Source organism: Struthio camelus, chromosome 1 (assembly GCF_040807025.1).
Source record: "Struthio camelus isolate bStrCam1 chromosome 1, bStrCam1.hap1, whole genome shotgun sequence".
Lineage (NCBI taxonomy): Eukaryota > Metazoa > Chordata > Aves > Struthioniformes > Struthionidae > Struthio > Struthio camelus.
The window spans coordinates 149,046,699-149,071,547 of NC_090942.1; the positions used below are offsets into that span (position 1 = coordinate 149,046,699).

At 36.8% G+C, this 24,849-nt stretch overlaps 1 protein-coding gene across 1 annotated transcript in view; it reads left to right on the top strand.

Annotated features, from left to right (window-relative positions):
* The window catches only part of HERC2 (HECT and RLD domain containing E3 ubiquitin protein ligase 2), a 119,738-nt gene that overhangs the window by 64,973 nt on the left and 29,916 nt on the right, over positions 1 to 24,849 (top strand). The window contains exons 44-70 of the mRNA XM_068923146.1: positions 353 to 496; positions 1,467 to 1,609; positions 1,866 to 2,133; positions 2,288 to 2,430; positions 4,595 to 4,693; positions 4,805 to 4,973; positions 5,106 to 5,231; positions 6,026 to 6,134; positions 6,302 to 6,441; positions 8,125 to 8,315; positions 9,201 to 9,306; positions 9,472 to 9,563; positions 10,150 to 10,325; positions 10,803 to 10,914; positions 12,658 to 12,739; positions 12,876 to 13,019; positions 13,672 to 13,762; positions 15,235 to 15,412; positions 15,866 to 15,947; positions 16,031 to 16,202; positions 18,214 to 18,358; positions 19,030 to 19,255; positions 20,082 to 20,253; positions 20,860 to 21,046; positions 21,849 to 21,989; positions 22,332 to 22,523; positions 24,177 to 24,330. Coding sequence (XP_068779247.1) covers positions 353 to 496; positions 1,467 to 1,609; positions 1,866 to 2,133; positions 2,288 to 2,430; positions 4,595 to 4,693; positions 4,805 to 4,973; positions 5,106 to 5,231; positions 6,026 to 6,134; positions 6,302 to 6,441; positions 8,125 to 8,315; positions 9,201 to 9,306; positions 9,472 to 9,563; positions 10,150 to 10,325; positions 10,803 to 10,914; positions 12,658 to 12,739; positions 12,876 to 13,019; positions 13,672 to 13,762; positions 15,235 to 15,412; positions 15,866 to 15,947; positions 16,031 to 16,202; positions 18,214 to 18,358; positions 19,030 to 19,255; positions 20,082 to 20,253; positions 20,860 to 21,046; positions 21,849 to 21,989; positions 22,332 to 22,523; positions 24,177 to 24,330 — 3,984 coding nt within the window. The remainder of the gene's footprint in view (positions 1 to 352; positions 497 to 1,466; positions 1,610 to 1,865; positions 2,134 to 2,287; positions 2,431 to 4,594; positions 4,694 to 4,804; positions 4,974 to 5,105; positions 5,232 to 6,025; positions 6,135 to 6,301; positions 6,442 to 8,124; positions 8,316 to 9,200; positions 9,307 to 9,471; positions 9,564 to 10,149; positions 10,326 to 10,802; positions 10,915 to 12,657; positions 12,740 to 12,875; positions 13,020 to 13,671; positions 13,763 to 15,234; positions 15,413 to 15,865; positions 15,948 to 16,030; positions 16,203 to 18,213; positions 18,359 to 19,029; positions 19,256 to 20,081; positions 20,254 to 20,859; positions 21,047 to 21,848; positions 21,990 to 22,331; positions 22,524 to 24,176; positions 24,331 to 24,849) is intronic.

Here is a 24,849-nt window from a genome sequence, read left to right on the forward strand (position 1 = left end):
AGCTTTTAATTTGGCAAGAAAATGTAGATGTGGTTTGGGACTGCACTTCTTGTACTGAGTTGTTTTAAATACTGGATTCATATAGCATCCTTACTGCACTTACTGTACAATATCAGCTATGTGGTGGTCTGAGGGGTGAAAAACAGAGAAGTATTGTTTTTCAATATCATGGGTCATCAACATTTTATCCAGACTACCTCATGTAGTTCATTAGCATTTCACAAGCTTTCACGCAGTGAGTTGAGATGTAAACTGTTTTTTGGACTGTGATCACGAGGTTGTACGCATGTTAGCCTTTCTCCTCTAATATAAGGGGTTTCTAGCACTAATGAGTATATAATGTTTCTGATAGGTCAAGTGGATTTGGATCTGCTGAGATGCCAGCAATTAAAGCTGTATATACTGAAAGCAGGCCGAGCTCTGCTGTCTCACCAGGATACTCTAAGGCAGATCTTATCTCAGCCAGCTGTTCAGGAGTGTGCATTAAATCCTGCAGGTATTTTGAAATGAAACCTGAGTGTGCCGCAGTTTGTTCAGGTGATAGGTAAAGCACACAAACATAACCCTTGCTAGTGGCAGTCAGAGGCTATAAATTGGGTATGACCTCAAAAGACTAAAAGTTAAAGATTGAAATTCAGGAATGTTTTAAAGTTATGTATTAAAAGTATTTTGCTTTTTTGACTTAGGTTTTGGAAGAATAGGATCAGATGTTTGAAGCTTGAAATGTTGGAGTTTGTCAAATGTATATAAAACAGTCTTTCATAGTTAGTATCTGGACAGAATTTGTAAATAATTTAAAAACAGTTTTGCCTTTTGCTGTTTTGTTTCTGCTTCAGAGCTTAAAGTGAGAGATCTCAATTAATTATTCTTTTTACTTCAAATATTTTGCATTTTCCAGTGAAACACATACTGGGGTATATAGTATCTTACGAACAAGCTAAAAAGGTGTTTAATGAGTTGTAGTTTTAATTAATTTGAATTCACCCTACCTATATATTAGTTCTCTATATAAAATTAGAGAAAATAGCTCTACCAGTTTTCAGGATTGCTATTCATGTCCTTCCAGTTCATATTAATTCTTTGGGCATTGTATGAGCAGTATGTATCACACTTGGGAGCGATGAGAGCAGGAGATTGTTAGTAGTTCATATAACGTGGTTTATCTTGGAAGGACCTCTGTATAATAGTGTTATTGTAACAAGGTGAACTCAAGGTGTAGTGGTGTACATCACTGTCCACTGAGCAGACTTTTTTTAGGTGCATTTTAGTAAAGCTTGTGTTTAACCACAAATTTCTCACTTGCTTTGTGTATGGGGAATGTGGTGCCCATGGTTTAATCTTAAATGTGTGCTTCCTGTGAAGAAATGTGGAAGAAATAGCAATGTTTGGTCTGCAGATAGGCTCCAGAATAAGTCCCCATGTTGACTTTTACATGCTTTTGATAAAAATGCTGTTTTTGTTTCAAGAGGATGGAGCAGTTGCATCTCCTGACATCGGAGATATGTCTCCTGAAGGACCTCAGCCTCCCATGATCCTTTTGCAGCAACTTTTAACAGCTGCTACGCAACCATCACCTGTGAAAGCAATATTTGACAAGCAAGAGCTTGAGGTAAAGCCTGTGTTTTCTCGTAAAAAGTAAGCTAATCAGCAAGTCTGTCTAGTTAACATTCCTATTCAAAGTGACACCGAACACTTTTGGGTGCGTATCTTATTATTTCTTTTTTACTCACTCTCTCTTTCTCTCGCACGCTCTTTCTCTCACTCCCTCTCTGTCTCGCTCCTCCCTCCCCCACATGCGTACGCACATAAATAAAACCATGTTAAATATTCTTGTTTTACCTAGACTAATTTATGTTCCTATTTAGGCTGCTGCTTTGGCAGTATGCCAGTATCTGGCTGTAGAGTCTACGCATCCTTCAACTCCAGTGTTTGAAGACTGTAGCTCTAGTGAGGCAACAACACCCATCACAGTACAACATATCCGACCTACAAAAGTGAAGAAACGCAAGCAATCTCCAATTCCACCCCTTCCTATTGTAGTTCAACTTATGGAAATGGGGTTCCCTAGGAAAAACATCGAATTTGCACTAAAATCACTCTCTGGAACGTCCGGAAGTGCTTCTGGGTTACCAGGTATTTTAGTTAAATCAGTAATATTAGAAGGAAACCTGCCAGGAGACTTAAAACGGTACTTAGAAGGGAGCAACTGTTCCTTCTCTTTTCGTATACTGTCCAAAGAATATCAGAGAATCCCTTAGTAACAGACTGACTTTGTTGCCTATGTTAGGAGTGGAAGCCTTAGTTGGCTGGTTGCTGGATCACCCCGATGTTCAGATTACTGATCTTTCTGATGCTGATACTGTCTCTGATGAATATTCAGATGAAGAAATTGTAGAGGAGGTAGAAGAAGCTGAAGCTGCCTGTCCTGTGGTGAGTATCAAATTATGAAAATTAACAAAATGTGCAAACAGACTCTAAATTTTGTGTTTCTTTCTCTTCATGAACTTGGTTAGGGTTCAAGGACATTGTACTGTCCCAAGTTTTGATGACTGGAGCGAGGATCAAGTTGGCCGTATGTTTCTAAAATGTGTCGTAAGGAAACTCAATAATCTATAAATATTTGCATATCAATATAGGAGTGGAATGCCAGGTAGATGTTTCACTAGCAATTGTCGTCAATATCCCTGACAGTCTCAGTCTCATGTAAAATAGTTAATGCTACAGAGTAATATTTGTAAAGGACTCTATTGTCTTCCCCCTGCCCCACCCCGGGCTGAAAAAAGGTAGTAGAATATGTTAGCTACGAACCGTGATTGAAGAAATAGTGAATAAAAGGCAAAAACATGTCAGTGAAATAACTTAAGCTTTTTCATTATAAAAACTGTTTTTCAGTTATTCGCAATAAAATGGCCTTCACAGTGCCTGTTGGGTGTGGTGGCTTTAATCTGAATTTACATTAAGTTTCTGTTAACATTCAGGAATTGCTTCAGTGAACGTTTATCAGTAAAAAAAAAAAAAATAGGTACAGTAAGACTGTTTATTCTTTCAAGTGTTATGCTAAGTTTTCTGGTATATGTGGTATTTTGTAATTGCAACAGAAAGGAATGTATTATGCTTTGGAGGAAATGATCTTGACGTTGAGTTCTAGTATTTTCATCAGTCGGTTCTGCAGTGAGAAACTGTGCTATACGTTGTCTTTAATATGCCGCAATTAAATTCATCATTTAATGCTTAAAACAACACCTGATCTTCTAAAAATTCTAGTTGTAGCTGGAGTGTAGTGTTCCCAGTCTTCCTCCCCCCACACACCTTTTTTTTTTTTTTTGGTAAATCAAATCTTGAAAGGAAGACCCTATTTATAAGTTTTTAAAGTCCTAATTACATTATTGTAACAAAAAAATCATAACATACCTTAAATAGTTGGTGCACCATGCATGAGTACATGCTGAGGGCCAGCTGACTGGAAAGCAGCTCTACAGAGAAGAGCTGGGGGTCCTGGTATACAACAAGTTGGACATCAGTCTGTAGCATGCCCTTGCAGCGAAGAAGGCCAGTGGTATACTGGGCTGCATTACGCGGGGCGTTGCCAGCAGGTTGGGGGAGGAAATCCTTCCCCTCTACTTAGCCCTGGTGACGCCACATCTGGAGTGCTGGGTCCAGTTTTGGGCTCCCTAATACAGGAGAGAGATGGTCCTGCACGAGCAAGTGCAGCAGAAGGCCACAAAGATGATTTAGGCTCTGGAATGCCTCTCACACAAGGAAAGACTCAGAGAACTGAGACTCTTGCACGTTGGTAAGAACGTATAAGAGAAGAGAAGGCTCAGGAGGAGTTTACCAATGTGTATAAATATCTGATGGGAGCGTGTAAAGAGGATGGAGCCAGACTCTTATCGGTCACGCACAGCGACAGGATGAGAGGCAACGGGCGCAAACTGAAACACAGAAAATTCCACTTGAATACGAGAAAACCCTTCTTTACTGTGAGGGTGACTGAGCGCTGGAACAGGTTGCCCCAAGAGGTTGTGGAGTCTCCATCCTTGGAGATACTCAAAAGCTGTCTGTACAGGATCCTAGAGCAATGTGCTCTAGGTGATCCTGCTGGAGCAGAGAGGTTGGACTGAATGGTCTTCAAGGGTCCCTTGCAACCTCAACAATTCTGTGATTAGCATTCACTCACTGTTTTTTGTTGTTGCTCTTGGGTCATTCCCCCCCCCCCCCCCCAATTTAATCTAAAGAATAGAACGTGAAATATGTATATGTAAGGCTGATTACTCACTAATCCTTTTTGTTTCGACTGTGTTTGGCAAGCACATTTTCTAAAAGCAACTTGCAGCTTGTTTCAGATGTTTTGAAAGTCTGCAACTACATTCCTTGCCAAGTCATTCTGGAAACTAAGCTGTGGTTTAAAGTAAAGTAGATCATAAGTGTTACTCCTGTAGTCAGTAGACTTCTTGCTGAGGATTTTTCCCATTTCAAAATGCAGCTTTAATACTACATGTGTTTGCTTTTATTGGATGATCTTCAGTCCCTGCTAACAGTTGTATTTATCTGAGCTGAAAACAAACACTGTATTTATCTTGGGTTTTCTTTCCAGGCAAGTGGTGCTGTTGTAACAGAGAGCCAAACCTATAAGAAACGAGCTGATTTCTTAAGTAATGATGATTATGCTGTGTATGTGAGAGAGAATATTCAGGTAAGCATGATGATGAAAGCTGTATGGAAACTACTTCCCTTATGCTACACTCATCTGTGCAGAATTATGGCATTTTATTGTCCTCTTTTTTTTTTTTTTTTTTTTATCTAGGTGGGGATGATGGTTAGATGCTGCAGAACCTATGAGGAAGTTTGTGAAGGAGATGTAGGCAAAGTTATTAAATTAGATCGAGATGGATTACATGACCTCAATGTGCAGAGTGACTGGCAACAAAAGGGTGGTACTTACTGGGTCAGATATATCCATGTTGAGCTTTTAGGTAAGTTCACTGCTGTTTTTAAATAGCAGTGATAGGGCCAGTGATATATCATTAGCTGAATGATATACTAAGGGAGACTTGCCTTGAGGAGGGAAAAAAACCTCACCATGTGTTTATTCTTGAAACTGCTAGGATTCCCACCACAGAGTTCTGCCTCGCATATCAAGATTGGTGACAAAGTGCGTGTGAAAACCTCTGTTACCACACCCAAATACAAATGGGGATCAGTTACTCACCGAAGTGTTGGAGTAGTCAAAGGTAGTGTATATTCAAAATGGGGAGGGGGTGGAAATAAAACTTGAAACCACACAGACTTTGTCCAGTGTTTAAAGAGAATCTTTTTGGCACAGTTAGAGCTCATACCGCTATGTGGGAGATTGTGTGGCGATAAGAGAGAATAGAATGTGTTTGATGTCCACGATGAATTTAGAGCCGCATACCCCGTGGCTGCCCCTTTTTCTTTGTGTGCTCATCTGCTTTTTGAGCTCCTCCATTCACCTGGTGTAAAGGTATTTACAAATCTATAGTTTCCTGTTGCAGTCTTTGCTTACACTTTTTCTAAATGAATCACAAGTATGGTTTCCCTTTAAGAAGTAAATCTGACTTGAGAAGAACTGAAACGAGAGTGATGTGGAAGTGAGGTGCACTACTGTCTACCTATAAACGATGTTATAAAAGTAATGTGTGGGGAATAGATTCATTGTAGCGGTACAGATGTTGGTCAGTTGTTTGTCCTTGGAAATTCTCTCTGGGAACTGTTTTTAAAAGACAAACAAACAAAACCAAAAAAAAAAAAAAAAGCAAACTCAACTCAGGGCCAAGAATTCATATGTAATACGTTTAAGAACTTTAGTACTTCCCTTCCTGCCCCTCCGTCGCTGCAGGTTACTTGATTAGATTAAAACATAGTTTCATTAAAATAAAAGGTCCCTATGAAAATAGCTTTTTTTATGATGTATTTCTGCTCCAATGTTGATAACATCACTGGACAGTTTCCACTTCGTTTTATAGAGATTTGCAAGACATTGTATTTTCTGCGTGTTTTGTCACAGCATTTAGTGCCAATGGAAAAGATGTCATTGTAGACTTTCCTCAGCAGTCTCACTGGACTGGCTTATTATCAGAAATGGAACTGGTCCCCAGCATTCATCCTGGCGTCACGTAAGTGATGATTTATGTTTTTGTTAATGTAACATGGATTGCCCTTTAGCCTTGTTGTCTTGATTTCACTGTCTTGAGTGCTGTTGCAATTAACTTGTAGTTACAAGTTGCTGTTACAACTTAACTATCTAGAAATGTATTTATATTTTGTTCTTTTATGAAATCAGGTGTGATGGCTGTCAGATGTTTCCTATCAATGGGCCTAGATTCAAATGCAGAAACTGTGATGATTTTGACTTTTGTGAAACCTGTTTTAAAACCAGGAAACATAACACCCGACATACTTTTGGCAGAATAAATGAACCAGGTAAATTTCAGAATTTAGACAATTCTTACATGAATTCAAAGTGTATTGAATTCATTTTAAAAATAATCTTAAAATTCAACTTCTTAACATAATGAAACTAATGGTCAGTCTGACCCTTTAGGTAACAAAATATTTTTAGCAGAACATAACTGTAGTTGCAATTGCCTATGGTGAACTACCTGAAAACTTCAGCTCTTTAGCTTTTCTTTGTAGACTGCTTATCAACATTAAATAAGTTTAAAAAATTTGGTTGCCTGACAGTAAGTCTTTATCTAAGAAATGAGTTTTCAGCTACAGTAAGAATAAAATGCTATAATTCTTTGGTCTTCCTGCCTTTTACTGTCAGTCTAAATGGAGGTGAATCCATGGAGGAGACAGCAGGTACAGCTTGAAACGCCTAAGGTTCCTATGCAGTCTTTAACCGCTCTTGAGCAAGTGTGCCTAGCATGGTGCGAGGGCTACTTCCTCATTGCCTCCATGATCTGGAGACTTAAGAGAAGTGTGATAAGGAAGGGAAACCTTTCCAAGGATTCCTCCCTTTTCTCTCTCCCCTCGTCCATCTCTCTCCCCCCTAATTTTTCCCACACCTATCTAAAAATTAGTCTGATCAATAGTATTTGCAAGGTGATGCTGGCTTTTGGACAAAACCTCTTAATATTTATGTATTGCCTGTCTAATTGATTTGAGAATCAAATAAACTGTTCCCCTACTAGAAATCATGAACATGTGTTTCATGTATACAATGGTTTATTTAAAGGACAAAAAAGATTTCCCATTAAAAAATTGGTGAATGTGGTTGTACAGCTTGTGTAGTGTGTATCCCTAATCCTGTCCATTACATTGGGTAGGGTGGAAGAGTTGCAGTATTGTCTTATCAGACTTACTAGAACCTACAAAGTTCAGTAAAGGGAATTAGAAGTGGATTTTTGAAGGGAGTAAGGAGAAAAAAAAAAAAAAAAAAAAGAACTCACTAACCCCCCACATTCTTAACTTTTAAGATTCAGGATTTGTTAAGTGATGAAACTTAACTATTTCTGTTCTCCTATAAGGGATTTCTGCTGAGGGTTGCGTGTTTTTCATGTGGTGAAATATGTGGTGTTATATGACATTCATATGCTGTGGGTTTGTATTCTGAAGTATAGATCATCATAAATTTTGATTTGTATTTCAAGGGAAGGACCCTTTCAGGAGGATATTTAGTCAAGAATCTTAGTATTTTAAGGAAGCTGTCATTTTAAAGAGTGCATGGCCCTGTAATACTTTATTATTCCAGATTAGGAATTACTCTTAGTATCTTACAGTCCCAGTGACATAAGAGTGAAGCTTTCGTTTATTTTTTTAATGTGTATTTTTTACTAGCTTACGATTGTTTTTTTTTTTTAGTACAAATCAATTGTAAGTATAAGAAGAGAAATTTAACTACCCTAAATGACAGGCATAAGAACTCGGTGTCAGGTAAAAGGAATTGAAACTCCTTTTAAAATATATAAGTTTCAAGTTATGCCATTTGAGCAGGAGTAATACTGCCAAATGTATATGGCATGCTTCCAGCTGCATTATATTTTGAGGCTACATAGGAGAAATATTTAGGATTTGTTACGTTTCCTTTCACATTGCTTATGGGTTTAATAAAAGCAATTTTCTTTAGGAGGTACACGCTTAAAATTTCATTTACCTAAACAGGTCAGTCTCCAGTGTTTTGTGGGCGTTCTGGAAAACAGCTGAAGAGACGGCATAGTAGCCAGCGAGGAATGTTACTGGATGATTGGTCACGAATTGTTAAAAATTTGAATGTCTCATCTTCTGTGAATCAGGCTTCACGTCTTATTGATGGTAGTGAACAGTGCTGGCAGTCCTCTGGGTCACAAGGAAAGGTAACCTTAAGCCATGCTTTTGCTTTACTCTGGCGTGTTTCTTTTCTTAAGAAGACACACGCTTATCTTACTTTGTTAATGTGTTGGTTTGTTGTTTATGTGTAACGCAGAAATGTAGTAAAAATAGATACCTGAAGTACGAACATATATTTCTTCATAGTAAATGTGCTGATTTTCTAAAAGTTGTGCTTCATCTCTCAAGTTCCTTGTGAAATATAGGAAGCTTTTATGATTTCTAAAATACAGAGCAATTATTCTGTGGTTGGTTATATGATTTCCTAATTACCTTTTGATTATAACTGATGACGATTGTTGTTAACATTCACGTTGATTGTATCTTACTTCAGTGAGGTTGTTGCAAGAAGAAAAGCACCCATGTTATCATTAGCTAAAACTGCTCCTGAGCACTGAGTCGCACCCCGTGTTTCAGCCTGTAGTGTACCAGTTTTATTAGCCCACAGCACTGTTCTGTGGCCAGCCTGGGCACTGGGTTTTGCAGCTGGGCTTCTCTCCCGTGCGTTTTGATGCTCTCTCAAGGACTGTGCAGAGAATATCTGCCAGTACCCTTCTTTCAGATTGTCTACAGTCTGTAACCCTTTGAAGATTTACGTTATGTCCCATCTCTGGACCTCCAGTGGCATTATGCTTTTTCGGTCTTACCAGTGGTATTGCTCTTGACTGAGGTTGGTTGTGTGCTGCCACTGTTTCTCTTGTACTAGGGCTCAGGCAGGCCAGAACTTGACAAGATCATTGTTCTTTAGCCAGATCCCATGGATTGCAGATGATCTATATGTAACATTCCCAATGGCACATATTTATTCTTGTTAAGCGTGCAGAGGTCCTCACAATACTTTCTGAAAATGAAATTCTGTATCTTTTCCATAGCACTGGATTCGCTTGGAGATTTTTCCAGATGTTCTTGTTCACAGACTAAAGATGATAGTGGATCCTGCAGACAGCAGTTACATGCCCTCTTTAGTTGTAGTTTCAGGTATGTGAATGTACTCCAGAGAAGTCTAAAAATATTTTTGTACATCAAACTGAAGGTATTCATCTGACTTCATTTAACATAGTCATCTATTTAAAATGCGTTGTGTCTGTTTTTGACACAACTGTATATTTTAAAATATTTGCCTTTCCATGTTTTGCTTTCCAGGGGGGAATTCCTTAAATAACCTTATAGAGCTAAAGACAATCAACATAAATCCTACAGACACCACAGTGCCTCTTCTCAGTGATTGTACAGAGGTAAGTGAAGCTTGTTTGTGTGAGGAGAATTATTCTTGTACGCAGCGGAAAAATATCTGGCTGCAACAGGTGGACAAAAAGCACACCCTTATGATTATAACATTATTGTAATTTACTTTTCTCTTAATGAGCAGTGTTTCTGGCAGTTTAGTAAAGTTAACTATCCTGATAAATTTTACCATAGTCACAGTGCAATTCTCTAATAGCCTTAGTAATAAATACATTATAGCTTTTTGATATAAATCAATATATCTATGAAACAAGAGGATATCCATGTAAACTTAGATCTGGGAATAATTTTGGTGAGTGATAAAGCTTATTTTGGACAGTAGATCTAACCTTCTTCAGTAACGTCAGGGGGGAATGCATAATCAATTTTTAGAAGATTGGAAGTGAGATCGTTTTCAAATTTGTGAGACTGTAGTACAAACTATGCAGGCCCGAAAAGCCAAATATTTTAAGGTAGAGATTATTACTATTTTTTTTAAGAGGGCAAATAAAGCCAAGCAAAAATTCTAAGTCTTTCCTATGTTTTGTAAATTTACGTAGGACCCAAAAGATGACAATGCGATTTTTTTCTTCTCAGTACCACAGGTATATTGAGATTGCAATCAAACAGTGCAGGAGCTCTGGAATTGATTGCAAAATACATGGCCTCAGCATACTGGGACGTATACGTGCAGAGGACGAAGATTTGGCTGCAGTCCCTTTTCTTGCCTCTGATAATGAGGAAGAGGATGATGATAAAGCTAACACTGGGAGGTGAGTAATTTCAGGATGGGGAAAAACCTGTCAAGAGCCTTAGTGCCTATATGTTCTGATCAGGAAATTACTTACAAGGAGTACAACTTAAACAATTAGACTGAGTGGTAGGAAAGATAGTAATCAGTATCTTAATTTGACAGAAATGTAGTGAGGTCATTTGTTGCTATTCAATTTCTTTCTCTTTTATGATTATCACGCAGATAGGGTCTACATTTTGTACAAATCTTGCTTCTCCAACATGCTTGGAGTTATAAAACTAGCTGAAAACTTGCTCTAATCATATTTGATATGTGGTGCATTTTGTATAAACACTGCTAAGATTTGGCTTTTTTGTTTTCATTTGTCATTGCTACCGCTTAACTGTGATCATGTAATTTGGGTCCTGAAACAGTGTTCTAAAACGTGTAATCGGTAGATAAAGTGCTATAGCTTGTAGGTTGCTAAAGTGACTTTGTGTTTTCTCAATGTACTTAGTCTTGTTAGGAAGAAGGCAGCTGGGCTGGAATCAGCAGCTACAATAAGAACCAAAGTTTTTGTTTGGGGACTGAATGACAAAGATCAATTAGGAGGACTGAAAGGTTCCAAGGTACGTTCATTATTTTAATATTTTAGTATCAAACAGAAGTAGCTGAAGATAAAACTTGCAAGTCACATACAACTCAATGTTAATTCAAATTTAATTAGAATTTTAAAATTTATTATCACATTCTATCAGGATGTTGTAGATGCCTGCAGTTAGGTGGAAAATTAGAGCAATTTCGCATTTTGATTGTTACTCTGAATTCCAGTTTGATTTTTTTAGCAGCAGTTGACTTAATCATTTGTTTCATGTGATAGCAAACTAATCATTCCAAAAATATGTAGCACTCTTACACTTTTTTACCTCGTATATTTTTTGGATGCATTAAATATATTTAATAAAAAAGTTTGCCATGCAAACTCTGTAATTTGAGCTGATTCAGTAATCAGAAAAAACAAATAGAATTCTTATCTTATAATAGTGTATAATTAGCCTAATGTAATTTGAGGGGAGTTTCAGCCCTGTGTGCAGGTGTTTATGTGTAATTTTTTTATATGATGCAACATGGGAAATAAGGCAAACGTTTAATCACTTTAAGATATCATTAATCTGAAAAGTATGTTAAAGGAGCATTTCTGTATTATGTTGCAAATAAAATGTATGCTATTACACAGTCTGTAGAATGTGTTTCAAGAAACGAGAAGAAACAGTTATTATATTCTCCATCCTGTATTGTATCTGTGAATAAAATCATCAAGGCTTAAGTGTCGAAATGCAGATTTCAGTTGATTCTTGCTTCCAGACACAGTGAAGGCAAAATTACCGATCTATTTAAGTGAAGTACTTTTTTTTTTTTTTTTTTTTTTTTTTGCCTAGAAAAGGGAGGAACCATAGGACAATTAAATGGGAGAAGGGAGGGAAAAAAAATTTCAAATTCAGATACCTCTACAAGTACGAACTAATTCTATAAAGATTTAACCTCTGTGGGGAAGAAATCGTGGTATTGCAAAACATGCACACTTTTATCTTTGATGTCTAACAAGTACTATTATTAAGTGCATAGGTTGATTAATCAGGATAGTAATTTTAATTACAGCTTCTGGCTTTTGGAGCATCCTGCCAATCTTTTTCCTCATGTACTGCAAGGAAGAAATCTTCTAGAAACAGTATCTCTTTAGCTGCATAAAAATAAATAAAAACTTACCTCTTTAGGTAAGAAAGGTATGCCAGATTTGAATATATGTGGATTTAAAAACACTTAAAAAGGGAGTGTTGACTTTTATTTATATATGTATACAGCTTGATCAAAGATTTTTTTTATAATAATGGAGAAACTAGGCTGCTTGTTTTCTTTTTCCCTTGAGTTGGTCTCTAAGCCAGATGGCTAAAGCATTTTGCTCTAGGAAAATTGAGCTGTGCTCCTGTATTCCTGTTTGCTGACTTTAAGTATGTTGGTTAACGCTTTAAACCGAGTTTGCTTTCCTGTTACGACTTTTTGTCACCACTGACCTTGGTTTCCTCATGAAAATTATACAAAAGAAAAAACCCTTGTTTATATCCCTTTTCAACTTTTTCTCAGGTTTTGTGATTATCATGGCTTCGCTGTTAAATACCCTTTCTTGGTGTCTGTCTTTCGCTTGATGTATTTTAACTGGTGTATAAAAAGGGAATAATTCTGAATATTTGGGGAGTTTCATTAAAAGCTGTAGCTGTCAGATTAGCTGGTTTATCACTTAAGGATTGCTCTCCTCTTTGAAGTGTTAAACTTTAAAATCTGATATAATAATTTCTGTTTCCTTTCTCCTCTAGATAAAGGTTCCTTCCTTTTCTGAAACCCTTTCTGCCTTGAATGTTGTACAAGTAGCTGGGGGATCCAAAAGCCTTTTTGCAGGTAACATAACTCGCAAGATGCAAAGTTAAAAGACACATGATCATCTTGAGGAGGCAGAATTTGCAATTGGAGAGGCAGAAACAGATTTTCAGTTGTGAAACATTAATGATATTCAAACTTTTTTTCCCCATCTTAGTGACTGTAGAGGGTAAAGTCTATGCCTGTGGAGAAGCCACAAACGGAAGGCTGGGTTTAGGAATATCTAGTGGAACTGTGCCTATTCCTCGCCAGATTACAGCTCTCAGTAACTATGTTGTAAAGAAGGTGGCTGTTCACTCAGGTACTGACTCTTGCCATTCTTCCGTATACGAACATAACATATTAAGCCTAAGAATGGAAGCCGTTTTGCAATTTCTTTGGTGCTGTGATGCCCCAGTGTAGGGCGAATAGAATATGTGTGTGGGGGGTGTGTGTGTGTGTGTGTGTTTTGTTTTTTTTTTTTTCTGAATAAAACAGAAATTAATTTGTCCGTTATTTAAGATGTCAAACTAGATGTAATGATTCCATTGTCATTAAAATATGTATGAATTTAGACCATACTCAGTTTCTTACCTGCTGAAAGCTACATTTGGTATACTTCTGAAAAGCTTTTCAGCCTAGTTTGAAGAAAGTATTCTCATTTTTAAATATTGGTAAATGGTAGGACTTTCTTGTTTTTTATTTATTTGCAGCATTGCAAATTGCAAGTTAAAGTTGTTATTTCTTCTTTCTGTTGTGCTAGGAAGCCTACTCCCACAAATATTGTGGATGTTTTTAATTAAATCATAGAGAAACTAAAATCCCTTGAGAAAATAAGTGTGCTGGGATGAAAGGCTTGCACAGTTAAATTGTAGAAGTACAGCAGTGTTAGATTTCTGGGGTTTTGCTAGACCTTTGCTGGATGTTTGAAAACGTTAACTGCTTGGAAATTTAAATTTATGCTATGCTTTCAGGTGGCCGGCATGCTATGGCATTAACTGTTGATGGAAAGATATTTTCATGGGGTGAAGGAGATGATGGAAAACTTGGACACTTCAGTAGAATGTAAGGACGTGAATTTTATTTGTATTTCAGTACAGAGGGTGGGGGGAGAAAAAGTCGTATTATAGTACAGCTAACCACTGCTGTTAGCAATGACAGGATTTTAAATACAATGGGAATAAAAAATTATGCCTTGAGAAGATTATTCCGCAGTGTATGTCAATTTATATTACAGCAGTTACAGCTGTTTCAGGCACTTTACAAAGGAGGCATTCAATTTAATTTTAACATAATATTTGGAAACACATTTTTATTATAAAGACTCTATCCACTGGAGTGTTTTCCTGTGTCACTGATGAGAGTGACAGGTTGCCTTTTGGACATTGAGTTTTTCAGTATTGTTATGAGGTAAGGTTTATTGAGGTGCTTTTAAAAAACTTTTAGTAGTTTTTCATTTTTTTGCATTCCTGAGTGCTACCAGTTCCTTACTGGTCTGGCAGAGTATTTTGTAGCCTGTTTAACTTTTGTTTGCAAACCTGTCTGCTAGAAGCAAATTTCTTAAATCTTTCAGTAAAGCACAATTTTACCCTCAGAAAGGCAATAGTGAGGAAAATTTAAATTGCCTCAGGATTTTTTTTTTTTATGTGACAGAACATAGCCCATGGGGAAATCGGTTTGTCATTCTGATATGTTCTTAAGAGTTTCCCAGAATGTGTAGAAAAGTATCCAACTCACATAGCTGATACTTGGCAACAGATAAAAGTTATAGGAGTATGTATCAAATCTATGAGAAGGGAAGTCCAAATTAGAGCATTATTGTTATATTATTGCTCAACTGTCTCACATATTTTTCTGTAACTTATTAAAAGGAAGACTTGGAGCTTACTTTAGGCATTTCACAAGAACAAATTTTCCAAAGGTTGTGCATACTTTTATGAAACATTAATAGCGGCTCGGATACACATTCAGTATTGGAAAACCTTTAGTTGAAATTCCTCTGTAAATTTAGCGAATACTCTTAATGATGTGAATAGTAAATGTTTCCATTACTCTTGTAGAAACCTAACAATAAATTCCAGTTTTAATTTCCCTCTCTCATAAAGAGCAGAGTTAGGATGGGAGTGACACCTCTTAATTTTTCACTGTCCGGCCCTGTGTCTGTAGGGTGGAGAAACAGTTACTTTTAACAGATCACTCAATTTTGACCAATGACAGGCTATTAATTTTCACTTGGTATTGCACACTTTTTAATTGAGTCATCATCTTGGTATTTTGGATTTGTGCTATCTTGATTGTGCAATGTATACAGCAGAAAATATTTATTTAAAAATGCACTTCGAAGTACACTAGAAATAATATAACCTTAAGAGATTTACTCTAAAGTATGTCAGGGTATATCTTGGAATTGTATGCAAGTGTTGCATCATGGTTTATCTTCAAGTAATTGTTAATTTTACACCAAATTTTGGAGCTTGAAGGGTGTTGTGTAACTCTTTCATAGTGAAGGCAGTGCATTCTTTCTTTCCTTTTTTTAGGAACTGTGATAAACCCAGATTGATAGAAGCATTGAAAACCAAACGTATCCGTGATATTGCTTGTGGCAGTTCCCACAGTGCTGCCATTACCTCTAGCGGTGAACTGTACACATGGGGTCTTGGAGAATATGGAAGGCTAGGACATGGAGATAATACTACACAGCTGAAGCCTAAGATGGTAAAATAAATGTTTCTTGTCTTTGATGAAATGTGTGTGTGTGTGTGGTTTGTTTTTTTTTTTTTTTTTTTAAATGGTAAGATAAAGCTAAAGCAAAGCCAAAAAAGGGAAAGCGATATGAAGATATTATTTTGTAACCATCTAAACTAGACTGTGGTAGGCATACCTCTAATAACATGCAAGCTGTTTCAGAAAGGGCCAAAAATCCACTCTTCCTTTTTCTTGGGAAATGATGAACCATGCTGTTTTGAACATCTGTCTCCTTCATCTGCTTTGATACAAAGCTGGAAGCTTCTGCTGTCAGATTCTAAGCAAACAAGGCTTGGTAACCCTTGATCAAGTGGCGTATTCAGGCTGCATACAAAGAACAAGATCAGTCATAAGAGCTTGCAAATGACTATAAAGTTTTAAAATTAATTGCCTTCTGCAAGTCTTCCTTACTTTTTTTTGTAGGTTAAAGTGCTCCTTGGCCATAGAGTCATTCAGGTTGCTTGTGGAAGCAGAGATGCTCAGACTCTTGCTTTGACAGATGAAGGTAGGAATATCTTGTTTCAGAAGCTCTCTAGTATATGGGAATACTGTGATCATTGTCTTTATCTGCAGTTTGATCTTTGTTAGGTTTGGTGTTTTCTTGGGGAGATGGCGATTTTGGAAAACTGGGCCGAGGAGGAAGTGAAGGATGTAACATTCCTCAGAACATTGAAAGACTAAATGGCCAAGGCGTTTGTCAGATTGAGTGTGGTGCACAGTTCTCCTTGGCACTGACCAAATCCGGAGTGGTATGGACATGGTATGTTACATTTGCCAGAAGATATTAACAAAGAAATTGCCAAGTGTATGTTTTTGCATTTATTGCTGTTTGATTGTCTTGATTCCATCTGTGTCTTATGTACATGCTGAGTTTGTCTTTTAGATTGGAAGCTCTTTGAGATGAGCTGTGATCCATTCAATTGCTGTAATGCTCGGTGTCTTATAGCACAGGCCTGTTCTGTGCTATTTTCTGTTAGGATGCCTGGATCGAATTGAATTAAAGGAGGAAGAGGGAAGATTATTCTGTCTTTTGGGAGCAATGGAGCATGCATAGGAAAGTTGTTTCGGGGCTTTGGAGTGGGACAGAAAAAAGAGAATGATATCAGGGAGCATGTAGCCTACAGCTGAAGTAGAGACTGAGAGACTAAGGTAAAAACAGAGTGCAGACAGCTAGTGTTCAGAGGTGATGGAAGGAACTTCCTTGGAAAGGAAGTCCTTGGAGAGGACTCTGCAGGGTTCATTGGTGCTCAGAAAGCCACCGAGTTGTCAGTAATGGTGCCTAGAAGCAAGAACCTGTGTGAAATGGTCACGGAGAGTTATTTAGAAACCTTTTCATTTTTCTTCTATCTTGTCTGTTTAGTTCTCTTTTGAATTTTTTTTTTTATTTTTTTTAAGAACACAAGCCTGTCTTTTTCATTTTAAAAACCTCTCTGTAAAGTTTATGAGTTTGCTATATGGCAGATCAAGTTCAGAGCTCTAAAGATTTTACCCCAGCCTCGTGTAATAAGGTTGTGACTCATTTGGTGTATATCAAAGCTGAGGAGGCTTAAAATTGTCGTTTTTGTTTTATTGTTTCTCAGCGATTGATGAATAGCATTTAGAGAAATCCAAAAATTTTCTCTTTTTATAAGTTACTTCAGTTCTTGAAGGGTGAAAATCTTTCAGCAGAGATGTCGGTTCTCAGAGTGGCTATAGGAAGTCTACTTCTCTCTCTCTCTTTTTTTCCCTTATTTTTAATTCTTGTTTGTAGCAACAGAGTAAGAGTTAGGGGAGTTTGGCTGTCTTTAAGACCACTGTGCAAAATTCTTGTTCTTTCCCTTCTTCCCCCAGTTTCTTAACACTGTTACATTTAGTCATAAAATCTGTAGCTATTTCAGGACATCACTGGATTATAAGGAGATTTTTGTCTCTCTCAGCTGTGCATTTCGGTACTTTAGGTTGGCTGAGTTGCTTCTGAACTTTTATTCTCATAGTCTTGAATTTGTAGTGATTGAGGGGAAAAACTGTAATTTTTGTGCTGTATCTTCATGCAGCTGATATTTGTAATACCATATATCACATTCATTTCCAGCCTAACACAACCTTTCTTAAGAAATGTGTGTTGCTGCTGGTGAGCTATGGAAGTGACAAACTGAAGAACAGTTCCTGAAAAACACGGTGGAAGAAGTCTCAGTATTTTTCTTCTTTGTTGACATTGTTAGAAACGTTTTAAGGTGTTTACATTAGTTTTACCTGTGACGTATTTTTAGTGCACAGTTTGTTTGCTTCTGCGTAACGATTTCAGAAGACTGCGTGATGGAGGCCTGAGAACCTGTATTGAGGCTTGCAACAATGTGAAAAACCTCAGTTCTGCAAACATTGTAGTACTCCTCTTTTTTTCGCATGAGTAGACTTGGTTTATCCTCAGTAGTTTAAGTCTCATTTAGGTGTGCCTAAACAAATCACTTTGTAAGTATTTCTAATTGCAGTGTATCTGTAACAGAGGAATTTCAGTGCAGCCACAATTGCACTACACGGAAAACATAGACATAAATGTTGCCTGTGCTATACTAAAGTGAAAAGTTACGAGTTCATACAGTCACAGTTATCCTCATTTTTGGGCCTTGGTAATTCAGGTTTGAAAAATTTGCCACAGATCTTGAATGGCTGGTGTTTATGTCTAATTCAGACAGTGATATATGAAGAATTTGGATTTAGGAAGCCGTATTGACAGAGGAATGTGCAGCACAGTATAGTCTTGAATTTTACATTTACTTTTATGTCTGTTGTAGGGGTAAGGGAGATTACTTCAGGCTAGGCCACGGCACTGATGTACATGTGCGAAAGCCACAAGTTGTGGAAGGACTGAGGGGTAAAAAGATCGTGCATGTGGCTGTAGGTGCTCTCCATTGTCTTGCAGTTACTGACACTGGACAGGTATGTTGTGTATCACCGTCCTTTTCCTCTTTCCTTGATCCCATAGAGAGATAAACTAAATTGTTGAGGAAGAGAAATATAATAGTATCAGTACTAATTAAATGTTAAATGGAACAAAATTTCCTAATTATATCAACTTACTTTTTAAAACCCTGCATAAATATGATCATAATTTAAAAGATCTTAAAAGATCTTTAAAAGATCTCAGTGTATTATTATTGGTCTTAAAATGTTCTTGTCTTACTAGCTTCTGTGATATTTTCCTAATTTATGCATTAGTCACATAATCAGTTTCCTGCTTTTCACTCCTAAAATGCAGAAGCAGTTGTAGTATTCAGACTGTTTTTCAGCTGTGATTCAGAATTAGAATGATCATAATGTAAATTCAGATCTCCAATGTAATTACTGTGCAACTAATCCTTTTAACTTAATGTTCACAGTGAACATTATGAATTACATGATAATTTATGAACCAGCTAGCAGCTGTGAAGGCAACTGCATCGTTTAAAAAAAAAAAAAAAAAAGAAAAAGGAAATAGGTGTTTTAAAGTATCGTAGGTGAATAATACGAATCACTTGGATTACTCCATAGGAATTTTTAAGGTAACAATTAGATAGTGCGACCGGTGAAGCAAAGTAATAAAAGTAATGTGTGGAAATGTTTATTGGCAGGTTTACGCCTGGGGTGACAACGACCATGGGCAACAAGGCAATGGAACTACTACAGTCAATAGAAAGCCCACTCTTGTACAGGGCTTGGAAGGCCAGAAAATCACCCGGGTTGCTTGTGGATCTTCCCACAGCGTAGCATGGACAACAGTGGATGTAGCTACACCATCTGTTCATGAGCCCGTACTTTTCCAGACAGCGAGGGACCCTTTAGGCGCTTCTTATCTTGGTTGGTATTTATTGCCTCTCTTCTTTCCCCCTGTTTTCCTCCCTGCTGCCCCCTGCCCCCGGAAAGTTAGTTGTGTGTTGTATGATTGATGACAGGAGAAGAAAATAAAGCTATCTAAAGAAAACTTGCCTGAAAAGTGAAGCTGTAAAGGGCTGAAATATTAGTTTGAACTTTTGTTGTTGTTTAGGCAATTAAAATGCAATAAGCTCTATCAAAGGGCAGAAAGTCTTTGCCTTTAATATGGGATAGGGCTTTATGGAGGTAATGGTAGATGGATGCTACTATAATATTGGTCTCTTTTAGATGTTATACCTCTTGCTAAAATTCTTGATGTTAGTGTTACCTTTTATTTCTAAGGTAACTGATGAGGAGTTAGTGAGGCAAATGAGAAAGCAGTGTTTTGTGTTAAATAGGAAATGTCCAAGCATTTTGCTAATTAAGTTTTTTTTGTGTTTTTTTAATATATTTTAAAAAAATTATTTGATTAGTATTTTTAAGAGTAAATATTCTTGCTATCCAAAAATTTCTATCTGAGTAAAACTTGTTTTAGATGTAGATCACCAAAATATTTATATCTGAATTATCCTAATTTTCATGAGTAGGAAGTTAGGACACTTTATTACGAAAATCCTTCTTGAAAAGCATCAATATTGGCTTTACTATTGTAACTCTGTGAACTGCAGTTTGGAAGTCTCCTCTAGATCTAGCTTTACAGTCATCTTTCATGATTTACCAAGAAAATAGGTAAGTTAATTCCAATTATTCATTATACCTATGGAAAAAAAAAAAACTTGCCTTCTCTTTTTTTTTTTTTTTCTCACTCCAGGTGTTCCTTCAGATGCAGATTCTTCTGCTGCCAGTAACAAAATTAGTGGCGGAAACAGTTCGAAGCCAAATCGCCCTTCACTTGCTAAGATTCTGTTATCACTTGATGGGAATGTTGCCAAACAGCAGGCGTTATCCCATATACTGATGGCATTGCAAATCATGTACGCCAGGTAGGCGTGCATGCATTCTTTTGTTTTACAGAGCAAAAGATGACATGAATTACCATCTCTTAATGCCTCTTGTGTCAGGTAATAACGGTTTTACAAGTTTCGGCTCCTCAAGGTAGGCCGTAGCTTCATTTAAATTAGCTTTTGATGTTGATATTAGCTTTATGCTGTTATGTTTGTTCTTTAGAATAAGAAGCTGCTGGTATTTGGGGGTGGGGTGGGGTCGGGTCGAGGAAGTGCTTATTTAGGAGTGCTCAAGTAAATCATGTGAAAGAGTATGTAAGTCATGACAGATGATGTGGAGGACACAGTGGGCGACTCGTTGGAGAGAAGAAAAAACTTTGCAGTGCTCTCCTTTCTCTTGGTAAAGAACAAAGAGTATTTGTGCTAAAATTTAGGAAAAGGAACTCATGTAAAATAGTGACTTACAATCACAGTATCTGACTCAAAAGACAGCATCTGACTCAAAGAAGAATGGAGGTAAACTACCTTGTGAAATCTAGAGCTTGGAAACCTTTGCTTAGTTTAGTAATCTAGGTTAATATTACTTTCTGTAGTTAATGAAGGAGTATAATTGTGCCTATGTTAATCTGACCTAAATGATTTCAGGGATGCAGTTGTTGGAGCATTGATGCCCGCAAGCATGATTGCGCCAGTAGAATGTCACTCTTCATCACCAGCCCCCCCTTCAGATGCTGCTTCTACAGGAAGCCCTGCAAATGGAGATGAATGCATGCTTGCTGCTGATGTAGAAGAGAGGCTCAGCCCAAACCCGTGGCAGGACAGGAGAGGGGAGGTAAAGTGTGCAATTAGTTTTTCCAATATGACTTAACAATAAAGATGAAAAATAGTCTTGTATTTATTTTTATAATACTAGAGATTAAACCGTCCTTTCATTCTCTAATTTCTGGAGTTGGCACTCTAGATATGTAGAATTTGTCTGCAGTATCAGATTTGGAAAGTCTAAAATGTTACTCTGAAATCAAATTAGAACTTTGAGAATCTAGTATGTGATTTAAATACAATTATGATTTCTAATTTCTATTTTAAGGTTAACTTGAAAATATTAACCATTTGATCAAGTATCAAATTATAGTTACAAGAATAGTCTTAAAAAGTCAAGACTAAGAGAATCTTCAACAATTATTTAATGAAACATAACTGTAAATTTATATTGTATCATCTGATGAGGAGAAAGGAGATCCTGAACAGAATTCTGCTCTGTTGATTTCTTCCATTTTTTCTACATTTATTAGCAGTTAGGCTTGCTCCTGAAGAGATCTTTTCTTTTCCCAATCCATGGATTCGGCATGTACTGTTATGTCTCGTCTTTTGCATTGTAGACTTTTCTGCAGGCACTGACATTTTTATTGTATGTCTTTATAGCAGCTGGCGTAGGGGTTTCTGGCTGATTTGCCATGATTGGGCCATAGAATAGAAGCTAAAAGTACAGGGAGTTAACCTGGTGTATGAATTTACTGCTCTTTTTAGATTACTGCTTTCTTTGAACATAAACCCTTCAAATAAAGTGATTAGACTCTTAAATGTTTTACAGTATCTTATTGCAGCTTTTGTCAGTTATTATTTGTTTTGGCCAGGTTGTTTCTTCAGAAGATGCTGTGACACCATCTGCTGTAACTCCCTCTGCTGCTGCTGCCTCTTCCCGTCCTTTTATTCCAGTCACAGATGATCCAGGAGCTGCCAGTATCATTGCGGAGACCATGACAAAAACCAAAGAGGTAACTTTGTTAATACCTTTCTCAGAACTAAAGTTCTTACTATGTTTTTATCAAGCAGTTATGTTGTTCTTGTGCTTCAAAAGTTATTGTACAAATGACCGCTTTTAAAATGTATTTTAAGAGTGACTTTTTTTTCAAAGTTGTAGGAGATTAGTTTCAGGAAAGCTTTATTCACTTAAGAAACAGGTTTAACAGTAAGTTTTGGGGCCATATGGTCTCAGACTTACACACTGCATTTTCAGCTATCTGTTGAACTTCTTTAGACGAGTTAACTTGTTCAGACTCAGTGAAACGTTTCTTTCTTCTTCACTGTCTAAATATTTCTGTGTTTTGTTTTTGTAGGATGTAGAAAGCCAAAGTAAAGTATCTGGCCCAGAACCTCAGTACTTGGATGAGTTTACTAGTCTCTTAGTACCAGATGACACACGAGTCATGGTTGACCTGCTGAAGCTTGCTGTCTCCAACCGAGCAGGTGAAAAGGGAAAAGATGTTCTTTCAGCTGTGCTGTCTGGTATGGGCACTGCTTACCCACAGGTCAGGTTTTATTCATGTTGCATTTTAACTATGCCCTTTTCATTCTTAGCTTACTGGAATGTTTTTCTTGTATTTGAAGTGCAGTTTGACGTATCTAAAAACTTATTAAACGTGAAAGTTAGAACTGAACTTAAATGTAGGTGGGTCATAATGATTTGTGTACTACGTGAATACAGGTGTTTGTTATAAATGTCAGTGATAATCGATCTTCAATTTGTTACGCTGCAATTAGACATTAAAATAGAAGCTTAATGAACTCTATGTATTGGACGAGTGTTATAGTTACCTGAATGAAGTTGAATTATCCAAGCCCTATTGGCTGGATCTGTGGAGCGTTAGTTTACAAACTTTCGTGTTGGGTTTGTTTTATATCTAAAAATTATTGTTAGCTAAAAATGTTGTTAATATATAGCACTAGCAATTTAGTTATTAATTTTTAAGACTTAAATTTGATGCATCACAGCTTCTAACTTTTTACAAAATGTCCATGGGTGTGACTTTTTACAAAATGTCCATGGGTGTGGGATTTTGGGGGAAAATTGACAAACAGAATTAATAAATGCCATAGTATTGGATACCAGCAGCTGTACTAAAGAATGGTACAGATCATCAATATTTTATGTAATGTCTTCTTACAGTAATGAGCTCAAAGTTGTTTAGTGTTTCTTGTACTTTTGTCCTTCAAGTATTTTTCTAATGGGTAAAAATGCATCTCTGTTGAGATGCTCATACAATGTAGTTCCTTTATGGCTTTGCACTGTTTAAAGACTGTTTTTAAACATCAGAGATGATTATGTAAAGCTTTTATTTTTTGTATTCTTTTATTAAACTTGGCTTCACTAAGCGAAAAGATGAATGATGGCTTTGCTAAAAGGTGTGAATTGAATTGAGATTTTTAAAAAATGGCAAGAAACGCAATGTTAAAACATGAAATCTCACTAGAGTGTCTCTCTCCTGGTAAAGTAGGATTGTGAGAGAGCCTAACTGATGCTGTTAGTTTAGGGATGATTCAGTGGTATTTCTGGAACTGTTACGGTTTTCACATGTTCAGATTCTTTATAATGATCAGCTTTGTATTCCTGTATTCTGGGTTGAGATGTAGTTGTTCTCTCCCACCCCCCCACTAGATGAACGCGATACATATGCTTCTGCATCAGTACTGTTTTTTTGCTCCTATCATTGATGGAGAGTAGCTGTGCAGCTTTATTTGATTTTTCCCTGAGTCAGCATTTGTGCTTAAAACGGTTTTTAAACAGTTTTAAAAAAAAGAGTACCATGGAATTTTTTTGCTCTAAACAGTGTGTTTTTTTTCTTATATACTTATTATATTATATTTATTACATCTTTCACTAATCTCTTTGCCTATGCTATAGAATTCAGTCATGGAAGGGAAAACAATTATTTAGAGTTTTGTTTTGTTTTGCATTTGCTTCTTGTTTACTTCCCTATATGTTGTTTGACTCTTATTTTTAGAAGTTTGTCAAGCTTTAGCACCCCTAAAAACATTGATTTTGAAGGAATAAGACTGTTTACAAATGCAGAAAATGACTTTTTTCTTTTTTTTTTTTAATTCAGGATGAACAATATTTGGCCTAGGTTTCTGGGACTAAAATAATTTTGATTTTAGATTTGTGTATATTTTCCTTTTATTAGGTTGCTGACATGCTACTGGAGCTGTGTGTTACTGAACTAGAAGATGTGGCAACTGATTCACAAAGTGGTCGCCTTTCTTCACAACCAGTTGTGGTAGAAAGCAGCCATCCATATACTGATGATACATCTACTAGTGGCACAGTTAAAATACCAGGTATAGAGTTCTTAAAGTTGCATTACTAAAATTCAGTTACTTGCAGGCCTGCAAGCATGAAATCTTTCCTCAGCTTCCAAAAACGTGTATTGAACTTTCAAAGCCGTACTACGTATTCTAACGCTATAGTGAATTTTTTCTTAAAACATTTGTATACTGCATCCTGCTCCTATAAAATGACATGTTTTCCTGAGTTCAAGTTCTGCATGTGCTGTTTCTCTACAGCTATATATCACTGATGTTTTCTGTTCAGTTGCAAAGCTGAGAACGACCTAAATGATCACTTTCAGAACCTGTAATTGTCTACCTGTCTCCCAGTCTTGAGCCTAAGGAAATAGCTTTTTTTTTTTTTTCTTCTATGCTGTAATTTCATTTAATGCTTTCCTCAATATGTTATTTAATACTTAACTCTGTTGCCTGTAACTTTTGATATTAGCCTTAACTGGAAGTAGACGTTTTTTCTATTGCAATTTCAGTTTGGCGTGTTCTCAGTATAGTCTTGTGTATATGAGCTCCAAC